Source organism: Peromyscus californicus, unplaced genomic scaffold, assembly GCF_007827085.1.
Source record: "Peromyscus californicus insignis strain IS unplaced genomic scaffold, ASM782708v3 Scaffold_16__1_contigs__length_79575227, whole genome shotgun sequence".
Taxonomy (NCBI): domain Eukaryota; kingdom Metazoa; phylum Chordata; class Mammalia; order Rodentia; family Cricetidae; genus Peromyscus; species Peromyscus californicus.
This window is the reverse complement of record NW_026294458.1, coordinates 40,480,576-40,495,591: the sequence shown is the minus strand read 5'-3', so window position 1 is coordinate 40,495,591 and position 15,016 is coordinate 40,480,576. Positions and strand designations below refer to the sequence as shown.

The 15,016-nt window shown below is 40.1% G+C and overlaps 2 protein-coding genes across 4 annotated transcripts in view; one reads left to right on the top strand and one right to left on the bottom strand.

The window, feature by feature from the left end:
• Positions 1–15,016, top strand: part of Cmss1 (cms1 ribosomal small subunit homolog) — a 315,958-nt gene that overhangs the window by 19,519 nt on the left and 281,423 nt on the right. The window lies entirely within an intron of this gene.
• Filip1l (filamin A interacting protein 1 like) overlaps positions 1–15,016 on the bottom strand; it is a 95,064-nt gene that overhangs the window by 15,824 nt on the left and 64,224 nt on the right. For both annotated transcript variants that reach the window (XM_052740920.1, XM_052740919.1), the window contains one exon: positions 4,826–7,598. In XM_052740920.1, coding sequence (XP_052596880.1) covers positions 4,826–7,598 — 2,773 coding nt within the window. The remainder of the gene's footprint in view (positions 1–4,825; positions 7,599–15,016) is intronic.

Here is a 15,016-nt window from a genome sequence, read left to right as displayed (position 1 = left end):
ATTTATTAAAAATGCATTCCTTATAACGTGGTGTCCTTCTAGTAAAGATGGTGATGCTATTTTTACCCATAAAGAACAGTGGCATCATCTTGGGAAAGGTTCTGCCTTAGCTTGTTTTTCTTTCATTGGAATTTTGTATGTTTGTTTGAGACAAGGCCTTGCTATGTTGCCCTGGCTGGCCTGGAACTCCTTCTGCCTCAGTCTCCTGAGTCCTGGGGTGGGAGGTGTGCACCAGTTCACTCCGTGTATTTAGCTTGCCTCTGCTTGCCCCTGCCCCTATAACAGAAGCTTCTAGCTAAGACTCTGCTGTGGCTTTTAAATGGAAAAAAAGAACTTGCTGGAATGTTGAAATATGTGGCAGAATTCTACAGTTTAAAAAGCTAATGAAATAATGGGACCGTGAATAAAATAAAATTTGATTTTGAAGCAGGCACTCTGACCAATGAAAGAAAGTAGGAGTTTTTCATACATATTTATAAATCTTGGGGCTGAGGAGATGTCTCAGTAGTTATGAGCATTGCGTGCACATATCCACACAGAGACACATGTACACATAATTTTAAGAAAGTGATCATCAAAATAAAATAAATCAGTCTTTAGTCATCTACTCATCGATAGTACATCCCTCTGCCTTCACATATTTCATATGAAGATTTTCTGGCATCACTTCCTTTATCCTCCCGGGTTTGGGGCATGTCTAAATAAGTCAATGAAAGGAAATTATGCAATCTCACACACAAACTCTCTCTCTTCCTCTCTCCCTCTCCACACAAATGTATGTCTATCACAGATACATACATTGTATAAGAAACTTAAAAATTAAAGCCAAGAATTCATTTTTATTCTATATATAATTTTATAGAAAAAGAATCCTTTGACTTTAGATAGCAGGTAGTGACATGTCTAATAAACTGCATATGATTTAGTAATAGGAAACTACTAAAGTTCATTTTGATGTTCATGTGTTAATTATTTCACTCTTCCAAAAGAGAGAATCCTTAGAGGTTCTGCAATTTTGCAGTCAATAGAGATTAACCACCTAGGAAGCCTGTTTATAGTTGAGCTCTGCAACACATGGTAAAACAATGATTTGTGCATTGTAATTGAACAGCACATAGGGCTTTTGTTAACTTTATCACAAAGAATTGGTATGAGTCGCTTAAAAATAAAAAAAATAGAATCCTTACAAACTAGTTGGGCTTACAGACAGCTAGAGCTTCCAAACTCTTACTAGTTACAGTATGTCAAGAGTGGTCACCACCTCCCCAGAGTGCTTAGGGCATTCACATGGAACCCAGGATCATGAGAAGAATCACTTGGCTGGTTCTCTCTGCCTATTCCCCCAGGCTATGAAAATATGTTGTCTGTCTGTGCCTTTATGTAACAAAGTCAGGAAGACTGTTCTTGAGTTCTTCCTAGTTTCTGTTCATATGTGATTAGTTGATTGATACCCTTCAAATAGCACTGTGCCCTCTCTGGGTTAGTGACTATAAAAGGAGCCCTTGCAGCTCTTTCTCATTGTCTTCTTTCAAAGGACTGCAGTGAACTGTGTAGTTCCTTTTGGAGTTCTAGCCCAACTTGACTTAAAAATAACTTTGAAAACAGTTAGACCATCGTGTATTTTGTAATACAGTTGGGTCTGTGCCGATTCCCAAGATAAATGTGTTTAAACAGAAGCTTTCACATTCATCATCAGCCTCAGCTTTCATCCACATTTATTTAATGATGATGCAAGCCCACAGCCTTGGTGTTGCAGTCCATCACCATGGAAGTGTTTCTGTCAACAAATCCTTGCTTTGCAAAATAAAATTGATTTTTCAGGGGAAAGGAGGTTACCTTTTACTTCTGAAAGATCTTCACAGTGTGGCTGGATGTCTAGATGAATTGCATTTAAAATCAGTAACTGGCAATAAAATTGGACATACTAAATTAACAGTTAAGAGTATGGAAAGGGAATGGAAAAGGGAAATGCTGATTAGCTGCTGTGAAGTCATCCTTTTAGAATGTGACTTGGGAACTAGATTTGTAATTTAAAATGTTCCGTTAAAGGCTGTATTCTCCTCTCAGAGGTGTGGAGCATGCTCAGGGGCTACTAGGAGTTAGGTGTCACAATGTCTAGCGTGAGGGACCATGCCACGGGACCAACGTTAGAGCTCCTGAAACACAGCTTGGTGGTTGGCAAAGGCACACCTGAGTGAGCCTTGGAGTGGCAAAGCCCCGAGGACTATGAGTCCTGAGCAGACCTCATGCTGTTAGTGAGCATAGCTCTAATTGTTGCCTCCATGGTCACCACATCCCTCATAATCTATGGACTGTATGAAACTCTTAGGGGGGTTCTAGCCCTCCCTGGGCAGTGTTACTGGTACTTACAGTAATAGTGATTGACTTTTTCCAAGCATTGCTACTGAAGCAGTTTAATGATTTAACCACCACCCTTAGAAAGAATTTAGACATGTAGAATTGTTAGTATTAAGGTGTTTTTGTTAATGGCTTTGAGGTAGAAAATCTTGGGGGAACAATTTAAAGTTTAGAAAGGTACATAGGTGAGTGAGGGATTTGTTGAGGTCAAGAAACAAGAACAATGCCAGCCTGGCTATTGCTAGCTGACTTACTAGGAAGGGTTGTTATCAGGGTGATAGTAATTCCTTGTACCCATTTCTCCCTTCAGCTTCCTGATAGAAAAAACTGTTGATGAGTGGGTATGCACCCTGAGGATTTAAAGTAGAGCTGACTGGTTGTTTTTCATATACAAAAGTCTAGATTTGTGATTCTTTTAAGTTTTTTTTATAAGATTACCTTTTGAGATAAATAATAAAGTGATTGAACCTTCCTTGGTTACTGCAAAATGCAGCCTGCTAGCAAAAGAACTGGCTGAGAAAAATACCTTCCTTGCTTATACTCTGTTAATCTATAACAAATTGCTTGGGTATGAATGTATATGGGTTTTGGGGACAACTCATTTTTCACCTGTAGTATGTAAAAATGTTTAATCATGTAAGAGATATGGAAAACATGCTGTTTTTTACTTGTAATCATTGTAATCGTTGACTTAAAAATAGAATGTAACCACATGGTAATTTTTATACTGCTTGAAAGATTTTGCTGGGCTGTATAAGCTATAAAGAAAAAAGTAAAGATAGTTAGAAGGAAGACGTCAAGAGAGATAGAAGGGAAACATCGGGGTAGAAGAACAATAGAAAAATGAATAGAGTAGGACAATAGAAGGAACAATAAAATGAAGAACTAAGCTTTGGCCCTCAGAAAAGTCCTTGTGTGTGTCTGTCTGTCCAGTAGTTCACCTGCTCTGCATCTCAGTTTCTCTGACCTGCTGAGGGCTTGCCGTTCGTTCATCAGCACCCTAGAGGAGATTCTGACATGTTGGAGATCCCTGTGTGTGTGTGTGTGTGTGTGTGTGTGTGTGTGTGTGTGTGTGTGTTTCCCTTTTTTGCTGGCCCCAGAGAGTTAAGTTTGCCACATTCACCAGCTCCAGAGAAGTAAGTTTTACTTGCTCAGATAGAAAAGTCAAGTTGAATGATTAGTTCACTAAGTCCATGGATCCTCCTCAATCCCTGAGCTGCTGAAGACTGGTCCTCACAGCAGCGGTAGTCTAGGAAGCTTTGTGTGAGTTTTTTTCCATGTCCACTGTGAATGGCATAACACCCACAGAAGAAATCACATTATTAGTTGGCCTCTGCTGCCACACAGCATGATTATTTTTTAAAAGAGCTTAAAACAAAACTTGTGCTCTTAACTATCTGCAGCTTTTATTTGCTTCTTGAGAGGACTTTCAGAAATATAAATTGTGTGCTTCTGATTGTAGCCTTACTCACAAGCAGGGCAGGGCAGCACCCACATTAAGTAATCCAGACTGTTTTTGGGAACCAAATAACACAGAACAAGAATGACACTTTTGTTTTGAAGCAGAGTGTTCAGAAGTTTATGTCATAGTGGCTGATTCCAGGTTTAGATGTAATGTATGCTTTATGGGAATTTCAGCCTGTCGGAGAAATGTAGTCAATCCTTGATAGTCAAGGTAACCTTGTATTCTAAATGTGCCTTCTGGCTTCCTGTCACATTCCCAAGCTTTTAACTTTTACCATCAGCTTATAGACTCACTAATAGCAAATTATTTAATATTACTTTATCCTGTTATCTGTAAACATTTACTGACTTCCTAATAGCCCTCTGTTGAGCACCAGGAATAATAAGATACATATCAAGAATGGCATTAAGCTTGCCATAATTATTTTGGTTCATTTTGAAGTTGTGGAGATGAAATTTTTAGATACTTGAACCACTCTCACCTCCTCTAATAGGTGACCAGAACTATAAATGACAAATAGGTACTGCTTGTCTTTAGGAAGAATTAATGGGCTTTATAAACAGGAAATAAAATGATATTGTTCATGCAGATATATAACACAAAATGATCAAATGAAAATTCAGCAAGCAATGGCAAAAGTAACAAACTATTTACTGTTTTATCATGTTAAGTAATTCACCAAGACAAGTTGCAGTCAAATTAAAGTGAGTTATGGAAAATGAAATACATAAAGATGTATTTGTACAAGTGCAGACTAAATATTTTCCATACAGGTATGTAAATGAAAAGATAGACAGTAAGTGCACACTTGATGACTATGAGGCCACACATCGTTAGTTCCAGATACTCTTGTAGAGTCCATGCACAAATCTTCCCAAAGTACACGTTTAGTCATTCTTTTAGGGGGTTTGGAGGGATGATTAAAAAAGGATTGAGTTCCTTGCAGGAATATCAGTATGAACTAGATGAGGGTGAGGGTGGTCAGTTATATATATTACTTACTGTAATTTGTGATTGTCGAGGAAGAGGTGTGGCTGTTGGTGTAATAGTAATACTGCTGGTGACTTTATTGGCTGTTTTGTTTAGTGCCCCATTAGTTAAGCCTTGAGTTCTGTTATCCTGCAGTGGTGCTGAAGGACTGGCAGGTCTCACGGGGCTGGCGACAGCTTGCATGTAAGGACTTCCTAAGTGAATGTGGATTTTATTATCCTCAGTAGTTATCACACTTGAACTGTTACTGTTTGAACGTTGAAACTGCCATGATGACTGCCGGTCCGGGGAGACTCTGAAAATTGCATGCTTGGCACTGATTTCTATCGGCTCTGGGGAGCGAGCCTGCTCAGGAGAACTAGCTGAACCAGCCATAGCCAAAACCTGAATAGGTGACATTGTCCGTTCTGGAGTTACAGAACCACAGGACTCTGGGGTCTGTGCTCTGGCAAAGGTTGCCATGGTAACTGGGGGCATGCTTTGCTCTAAGTTCACAAGGCTTTCTGTAGAGGTTTTGGACTTCACTGGTGTTATGGAGGCATTTTGGAGAATGGTAATCCTTTGCTTTGGGGTGCCACAGTTTGGTATCACCGCTGTGCTGGTGTAAGAGTGAGGACTTTCTGTAGTTGGACTTGTGATTTCAAGAGTGGCTGTATTTTGGGCATGATCTGGAGTAACCTTTATGTGAAGTGGCTGCCCAGGTGTATGACTTAGGACTAGATCCCCAGGTTGCACCAGGTTGCCATTGGACTTAGTTTGTATTTTTCCATTCTGAGGGTGGCCCTCCTTGGATTTCATCCAAGGAATCCACAGTTTCCTGTTTACAGGAAGGGACGCAGATGGATTGCATTTGAAGGACAGCACAGATTCCTCAATAGCATCCTCATCTTGGTCCCCACTCTCCTCATATAGCTGACCATTGATGACTGCTCGTTCTAGAGGAATGAGGCTCTTGTAGTCTGGTGGCTCATTGTCTACTACCTCTGTTTGAACTTCTTTAGAAAACACTTGAGGGTCAGAGATCCTTCTTCCATTGAGACTAGGTCGGAGGCTCTTACTAAAATGCCGGTACCTTTCTAACTCTTTGGTAAGGTTTTCAATCTCTCTTCCCAAGTCTCTGTTCCTGTTTTCTTGTTGGTTTAGTTTCTTTTGCAGAATGGAGTGGTCTCCCTGGAGGTGACATATGAGGTCCTCTGTTGCCATGTACTCATGAATTTTCTCTTTTAATGCATCCACTTCTCTTGACAGATGGCCTGACTTCGCTTCTTCTTCTTGGAGCCTCTTGAAGAGCCATTGCTCATGGCTGGACTCCGTCTTTTCTGCTAACTTGTACTTGGCAAGTTCCATTTGAACATGCTCCAGCTCTTCAGACAGAAATTGAGCCTTGTCTCTCTCAGTAGCATACCTCCGTTCTAAGGTCTCATACTCATCCTCTGTTTTCATGAGGTCATCCTCAATGGCTTTCATGTCCTTTAGCTTCAGCCTCAGCTCTTCCACTTCTTGAGAGAGCTCTTTAATCTTATTGTTTTCTTGGTGTAATGCTGTTGTGGACTTACTGGAGTCTTGATTTAATTTGTTTTTGACAAAATCTTTCTCAATTGCTTCCAGTGACTGAAGCCTGTTTTTCAGTATATTAACTTTGGACAACAGATCAAGTCCTTTCTCTTCTTCTGCTTTCAGTTTATTTCTGAGGTCATCTCGCTCCTTAGTTACATTGTACATCTTCTCTTCAGCATCAGTTTTGGACTTGAGTGCCCTTTTAGTTTCCTCAATTAACTTCTCAGTCACTGTCGTCACTTTATTTTGCTCTGCCTGGAGCTGGGAGGCAGTGGTTTGTAACTTTTCTTCAGTTTGCTTTAATTTTTCACTCATTGTTTTGCGCTCATCTACAAGCATTACAGTTAATGTTTTCAGTTTAGTTAAATCATCCTTTAGAGTGAATTCTGTCTTTTCTAGCCGACTTTCAATGGCTTCTAGCTCTTTGATCCTAGCGTTTAAACTCTCCAGTTCTTCAGCCAACTGCTTTGTGGTCATCTTTTCTTTTTCTAAATTGCATTTCAGAGAGTAGCATTCTTGTTTGCTTTTGTCTAAAGCATCTTCTAATTTTTCCAGAGCTGTAATCCTTTTACTGAGTTTTTCGACCTCTAGTTTGAAGTCTTTACTCTGTACTGTCTCTTTCTCAAGCCTCTTATTAAGATCTTTGCACTGCTCCTCCATTTTTATGAGCTCCTCATCTTTTCCCTCCATATCCAGCACACGCTTCCTGAGCTCGTCCACTTCATCCATGATGCCAGTGTTTCCATATTCTCCCTTGTTGATTTTTTCCTTTATTTCTTGCAGCTCTTCCTCGGCTTTTCTTAAAGACCTGTTGGTCTCTTCTAACTCATCAATTTGCCGGCTGAGTGCTGCCAGCTTTTGGCGGAGTTGGCGATTTTGACTGTCCTCATTGGTGAGCTTCGCCATAATTTTGTCTTGGTTCTGGTGAAACGCTGTGGTCTGTGTTTGTAGTTCTTTTTCTAGTCTGGTTGCCTTCTGCTCTTCTTTCTGAGCTCTGGCTTCAGCAAGGACTAGTTTACCATGTGTTTCCTTGGCACTTGTGGTCAGGTCTTGGATTTTCTGTCTTTGAAGGGCAAGCTGGGCCGTAAGCCTTTGTTGTTCATCCACCACCATCAAAGCAAAAGACTTCAGCTTGGTCAGCTCCTCCTTCAGGGCCTTGATCCTCTTCTCCTTCTCTTGCGCCTTCCTCTCCTGGGACTCAGTTTCCTGATCAATTAGCTTCTTTAATCTGAAAAATTGAAGAGCACATTGCAGTTAGGGATTTAGTAATTCATCAGCTGTTATTCATTTAAAGTAATTGTATCAGTTCATCAATAACCTCCAGGGAAGTTTCTGAATTTGATGAGGAAGGAGAATCATTAAAAATATTGATACCTTGCCCCTCCCCACCTTTAAAATTTGACTAGCATTGATTAGTAGCAGTTGAAGTTCACCAGAGTCTTAGAAGAGGTTAGGTAAGAATATTTGTTTTAAATTGTTTGTGTAACATAAGCAGTGGATAGTCCAACTTGAAGGCTATAAAGATAGGCACAGACTTGAGATTTCGGTTAGACTTGGCTTTAAAACTACACCTGCCCATACCAGCTAATTAACCTGAATAGTTCTCCAATTTCCTCATAGTATCTTAGGGGCTTTTTGTGAAAGTGAGGCAATTCGTCTAGCATTATCGCAGTCCTGGCATTTGGTAAACATTTGATAAATGTTGCCATGGTGCTTTTTAAATTACTGATTCTTGTCCTGTATTAAGTGGCTTGCCTGAGCCATTGTGTATGTGATATATTACTAGTTACTGTTTAACTCCTTGGTTATTAGTTAAGATAGCGTTTTATTCAGTTTGTCTAGAAGTTATGCACAGCACAGATGGTTCTCTTTGTATATTAGAACTTTGGTTTTCACTAATAAGATAGCATCCTGGGAACCACTTCACCTGGGTCTTTATCTGCCTACTCATTGCCATTTAAGAGGAGGAAGAACTAAGAGGCAACTGAGTTAGGCTTTGGTGTGCTCATAACATATGGAAGAGCAGGAAGTTCGACCGCAAAGAGGTCGCTAATAAAAATCCAGGGCTAGGAATGGAGAAACTGTTAGCAGGAACATAGTGAATCCCTCTTAAATGACTCTAGTTTATCTTTATTTAAAATTACCCTTCATAACAGGAGGACATTTTACATGCAGAATAAATGGTCTTTTCTATGCACTTGGTTACCTCTGTAAAGAAGGTACAGTTTTAAACTTGTGGGTCTCTTAATTATACTGGGAATGGGCTAATTATAGAGGATGTAATTGCAGCTCCGCAGCATTGTTGTTCAGAAACTAAAATAGAATAGAATCCCTGAAAGAACTTAACTTGGTTGAAAATGTAAATATGTGCTTTCTAATCAAACCTGTAGAGTTCATAATGTTAATAAACCTGTTACCCACCTATTTATCTATCATCTGTCTACCACCTGTCTACCATGTATCTGTCTGTCTGTCTGTCTGTCTGTCTGTCTATCTATCTATCTATCTGTCGTTGAGATGGGGCTTCCCTGGGCAGTCTAGGCTGGTTTCTAACTTGTCCTGTTGAGGCTGGCCTTGAACATGTGGCCCTTTTTGCCCCAGTTAAGATTATAGTACTCCACCATGCCTAGCTTAATAAATCTTTTCTGTTTGTTAGTTAATTAACCAATCCATTGTCTTTATCCTTGCTCCAGAACACTTTAAAAATTAAGAATCTGAGAGAACATTTTTTTTAAAAGAAACAAATTTGGGGCAGCCTGGGGAATAAAGACTTCTTTATGAGATTCTAATCTGTTCTTTCTGTAATTGTACTATACAGGGAGAAAAAAAAAGCACAATGTAAGAATTCTTAAACTTTTGGATGACAGGATCTCCTTTTAGTTTGTCCTGCTTTGAGGACTGACATGTAAAGTTCAGAAGCTACTGGGCAGGGTGCTGGAGCTGGGCGGGGCCGCTGGTGACCTCATCTGTGGTCTTGGCAAGAGGCTTCATGACTCTTGCCTTTCCTCACTCCCTGCCTGAGACACCTGGGAGCCTAAGAGGAGAAACATGGCAGCATCTGCCTGGAGGTTGTAGAGTTTTGCTGCTCATTGGAGGAATCCGGGATAAATTGCTGTGGTGGAGAAACAGCTACAGAAGAGCTTCTTCCTCATACCTCAGCTTTCTCAGTTCACACTTGCTAGTGGTAACAAGGCATTGCCAAAGCTCAAAGGTTTCCTTTATTGGAGAACAGCTTCACAAAAACTCCCAAGGCTTTCTAGAATCACAGCTTTTTTTTTTTTTGGTTTTTCGAGACAGGGTTTCTCTGTGTAGCTTTGCGCCTGTCCTGGGACTCACTTGGTAGCCCAGGCTGGCCTCGAACTCACAGAGATCCGCCTGGCTCTGCCTCCCGAGTGCTGGGATTAAAGGCGTGCGCCACCACCGCCCGGCGAATCACAGCTTTTTAAATAAGAGCACATGCTGTCCCCCTTTCCTGAGAAGGGGATAGGTTTTCTTAGACTATAAGAAAGAGAATTTTTTTAAGTGTAATAGGAGAACCTTAAAATGGAATAACTGAATCCTATCAATATAGTAACAAGCAAAACAGTATTGAAAAACTTTCAGTTGTCTTTATTGTGCTCAATGTTTTTGGCAGCAAGCATGATGCATCTTTCTCAGCATGATACAAGTGCCATGCACCTTTTTCCTGGTTTTTATAAACTGGCTGACATCTCCATCTCCCTAAGCTCCACTTCCAAGGTAGACATAAAACTGATGATTGCAGTACATTTGCTCCAACCTGAGGTACATACATACCTAGTGACAGTATCCTCCCTGCTGACTCAGGCCTATTTTTCACACAATTGCTTTTCACATTTTAATGTACATTTGAATCACTTAGGAATCTTGTTAAAGGGCAGATTCTAATTAATTCTGTGGGTCTAGGGTGAGCCTCACAGTTTTCATTATAATAAGCTCCCAGTTGACCCTGGTTCCTGGCCTTGGACTTCATTATGTAATGTCAGATTTCTCCCAGTGGTGGGTGACTCTAGTTAGGAAGGTCCAGGAGATGCAGAACCTGTGCTGTCTCTGCAGTAACCTGCCTGTTCAAGCCAGCCTGCAGACCACAACCTGGGACTGACGTGTCTATCAGTGAAACCCTTTGAATTGGAAACTGTGGAGCTAAAGGAAAAGATGTCCCTTGTCATTGTTTGGAAACATATACATGTTATGGATACATACATACATACATGCATACATACATACATACACACAGTGATTTTAACCTATTTGTTCTTTTAGCACCTACATTTCTTTAAAAATTCAAGTTTTAGGGGGGCGGGGACCAAAAAAAAAATTCAAGTTTTAAACAGTTAACATTCAATCTTAAAGTCCTCATTTACAAACTAGACGTTCAAATCATCCTTTGGGGGAAACAGTCTGATTTCTAAGATCTGACTGTTGGAATTTATCCTAAGGTGTCCCCAGATGAGGATAAGCACTGTTCTCTATCCACTGGCTGTTTCTTTAGCTGCTACTGCGCCTTGCTCTCTTGGGACTTTCTGTAGAAAGTTCTAGAGGAGTTTCAAGCCTAGGAAAATTCCCTTGGTAAGAGTTTGCCATTCAAGAAGGTTATTTTGAAAGGGCTATTGGAAAGAGAGGGCACACTGGACACAAGCACTTATCAGGAAGATGAGATTTGGAGAATGTGTATAGGAAATGTGAATGTGGGCACCGATTTCCTTCAAGTGCCCCATGCAGCTGTGCAAAGTTTGTGTACCCTTGGGAGTACATATACCTCCGTTTGAAGACTACTGTCTTGGAGTACTCATGTTCATACTCAAATACTGACATTACAAGATTACAGGAACATTCACTGAATCCTGTCCAATAAAAACAAGTTGTGGAAGCTGATTTTTATGGACACAAATGTGAGGTAATTAAGCCCAAACTGGCTTAAAGCAATGTCTTATTACAGCTTTTCTTTAGAGTTTCTTTTATGGCTCAAGATTGTTTTAACTTACTGTGGTTTATCACTATTATTATGTGCAATGCCAGTTACTTGCTTTTTCAAAAATATCACATCTGTCATCTTGAGTGTTTTTTGGTACCAACCATAATGCTGGCTTTTCAATATAAATTACACATTTAGAAGGTCCTTTCAGTTTTTATTTATACACATATATGTCAATATGAATCAACCTATATTTTATCTCCTCAGTGTGACATGGCTAATAACATGCAGCATATAATGCACATACAAAACAGATGGTGCTCATCTAAAAGCCGGGTAGCCAATCACACCCATAGAATTTATATTGTAGTTCTCACCATGTTTGGTTTTGTATTATTTATGTACATCATAATCAACCCCACTAAAATATTAACTTCTAAAGAACAGAACATGAGTGTAAGGGATTTGTGTTTTCTACAGTGGTTACTGAAAAGCCTTGTGGAAGGAACCAAATGAGTGGGGTTTTTTTTTTGAATGAATGAATGAATGAATAAAATAGTGAATAAATATGCCATCCTATGGAGAATACCTCAGCATTGTCCTAAGCAGTTTTGTTCATTTTTAAAGATGGTTTTCTAGCATTTAACATGTATGTGGCTTTAGGTAGTTAAGAAAATGTGGTGTGAGTCTTCCCCTCAGTGTTTTTTAAATACATTATTGTCTATTTCATAATTATGGAGCCTCTTAAAAAACAAGACTGCAGCCGGGCGGTGGTGGCGCACGCCTTTAATCCCAGCACTCGGGAGGCAGAGGTAGGTGGATCTCTGTGAGTTCGAGGCCAGCCTGGGCTACCAAGTGAGTTCCAGGAGAGGTGCAAAGCTACACAGAGAAACCCTGTCTCGAAAAACCAAAAAAAAAAAAAAAAAAAACAAGACTGCTAGAACCATTCCTTTCTTCTTCAGATTCTTTCACCACAACTCTATTTGGTTACTTGGCTATGAGAGGTTGAATTGGTCACATGCTAGCTCGTCACTCTGCTTTGATTATTTCATCTCTGCAACGAAGCAGTTCTTTTACTTTCCCTTGCAGCTAAGAGCTCTGATGCATTTTACTTGCATATTCTTTTCCTGCTCTCAGCCAACTGGCCCACGCAATGAGCTTAGAGTGACTGTATAGAAAGTCCATACTCACTAATGGCTAGGTTACATCACTGCCTTTATGGTGTGGATCTTCAATTTAACAGTTGATGTGTAAACATGGCAATACTCAGTTTACAAGAAAGCCTTCTAGACTAGGGCTCTAAGGAGGCAAACAAAGGGAAAGGAATCTGTTCTCCAAGAGTTCATTGAGAGGCTAGTGAGACGGCTCAGCCTGTAAAGGCACTTAGTGCTAAACTCCAGTACTTGAGTTTGATCCCTGGGTCCCACAAAGTGGAAGGAGGGAACCAATCCCCCAAAGTTGTCCTCTGACCTCCAGACATCCTCCTCCCCATCTAGATAAATTAATACAATAAAGAAAAACAAGTTTTTAGACTGAACACGTAAGTCTAACACTATTTAACAAAGACCCCAGAGCAACAGTTTCAGTTTTGTTTTTTTTTTTTTTGGTTTTTCGAGACAGGGTTTCTCTGTGTAGCTTTGCGCCTTTCCTGGAACTCGCTTTGGAGACCAGGCTGGCCTCGAACTCACAGAGATCCGCCTGGCTCTGCCTCCCGAGTGCTGGGATTAAAGGCGTGCGCCACCACCGCCCGGCCCAGTTTCAGTTTTTTAGATCTTATCATCTCTTCACTCTTAAAGCTTATCTACATTCCCAAACTTTTGATTGTGTGGTTTTTATCTAAATTCACTGTTTATTAAATTAGGGCCTCTGTGTGGTAGGACAGACCTGTAATCCCTTGGAAAGTGGAGGCAGGGGCATCAGGAGTTTAAGGTTTTCCTTGGCTACCTAGCATAAAGAGCATTTTTAGTGAAAAAATAACCTAGAAACAACAACAAAAGACCAGTAAGAAGAGTTGCATTGTACTGTACAGACTGTAATGAGGACTCTGGATCCTTGGATCTATTTTACATATTCCATTAGCTGTGGTAGCCATGGCATCATCACAGATCATGCAGCATCTGGAATGGGTAAAAAGGGTGTTTATGAAGGTCAGGATGACCTTGCTGATCTCTTAAAGGGACTGTTCTTTGAAATCTTTGCTGTAGAGGATATGTAGGAGAAATGTAATAACAAATGTCTTTCTCCAGAAAAGCCTAAGGTTTGTGCTGTCACCCTGTTCTTCCTGCTGTTACTTATCAGCCCTTGCCTCATCATGATAGAGTCCCTAGTCTGCTTTGATGATGTCATCATTATGTATCCATTTGTTTGCTGCCCATCACAAGAAATAGGTTCTTGCCTTCAAATTTGTTCTTCCCAGTTCTTTGAACTATCTACATACTGTTAATGTTTTGTTTGAAACTACTCTTTGAAATGAGGGCATCCAAACCACTGGATTTGCAGTTGGCTTGGTAGTTTTGTTTTTTGCGACAGGTTCTTGTTCTATAGTCCAGGCTGGCTTTGAAGTCGGCCTCCTGAGTGCTGGGAGTACAAATGTGTGCCACTAAATGAGCCCAGGTTGCCTGTTGATTAAAATGGGTTCATCAACAGTGCAGTTCAGCTGACATTTAATTCATTTCAGGTCTTTATAAATACAGGGAGCCTCTACTGTGTGCAAGACACTGTACTTGGCATTTGCCAGTTTACGTTTTTTTTTGTTTTTTTCTTAAAAACCAGCATACTTGCCCCACCTGATCTGGTTATAATTTGTGTAGTTCCTTATCAATGACCAAACAGGTTGATCATAACAGATCTATTTAGTCTTCGGAAAATAATGTAACGTGTGTGTTCTTATTACTCTAGAGGCTAGTTTAATATTTTAACTGATTTGGCATGATAAGCAGAATACTGCATATATCATAATGCCTTTTTTTTTTTTTTTTTTTTCCTGGTAGCTGGAGGGAGAGCCGTGGGTGCTAGGAGCTGAACTCTTATTTGGTCGTGAGCCTAGCCTTTAACGCCCTCCAGCCCTTGTTTTTTTTTTTTTTTTTGAGACAAGTTTTCTGTGTAACCTTGGCTGTCCTGGAACTTACTCTGTAGACCAGGCTGGCCTCAAACTCACAAAGATCCACCTGCCTCTGCCTCTCAAGTGCTGGGATTAAAGATGTGCACCACCACTACCCTGCTTTTATATGTGCTCTCCTGCTATAGATTTTGCTACTTTGGTTGTGTTACATCGTATTTCATCTTTTAGTGATTCTTGTTTAATATGTCGTTTTAATTATTACATTGTACTGATAACAGGTTCTAGCAATTTGAAGGGTGATACATGGAATCTGTTGGAAAGCTTCCTCTTTTTAAGACAGTTACTATAATTTATGTTTCCTGCTGTACTCCTTGCCTTTTCAATGGGACTTTTCACTGTTCAGTCAGATTTTCAGGAGCATTCATAAAAACACTTATGACTAGCCTCATTCTATGTCTGCTGCTTCCTTTTATTTATCTTACAAGTCAAAGGGTTTTTCTTTTTCTTTTTCTCTTTTAATTACAGTTACAGCATACCATAGCCATAGTGTAATGCTCAATTCATTTGACTTGGTCAGCAAGATCTAGAAGAACAGTCAGACTTTTTTTTTGCATCTGCTAGCCAAGTATGAGTGTACATCTGTGTCTGCTTT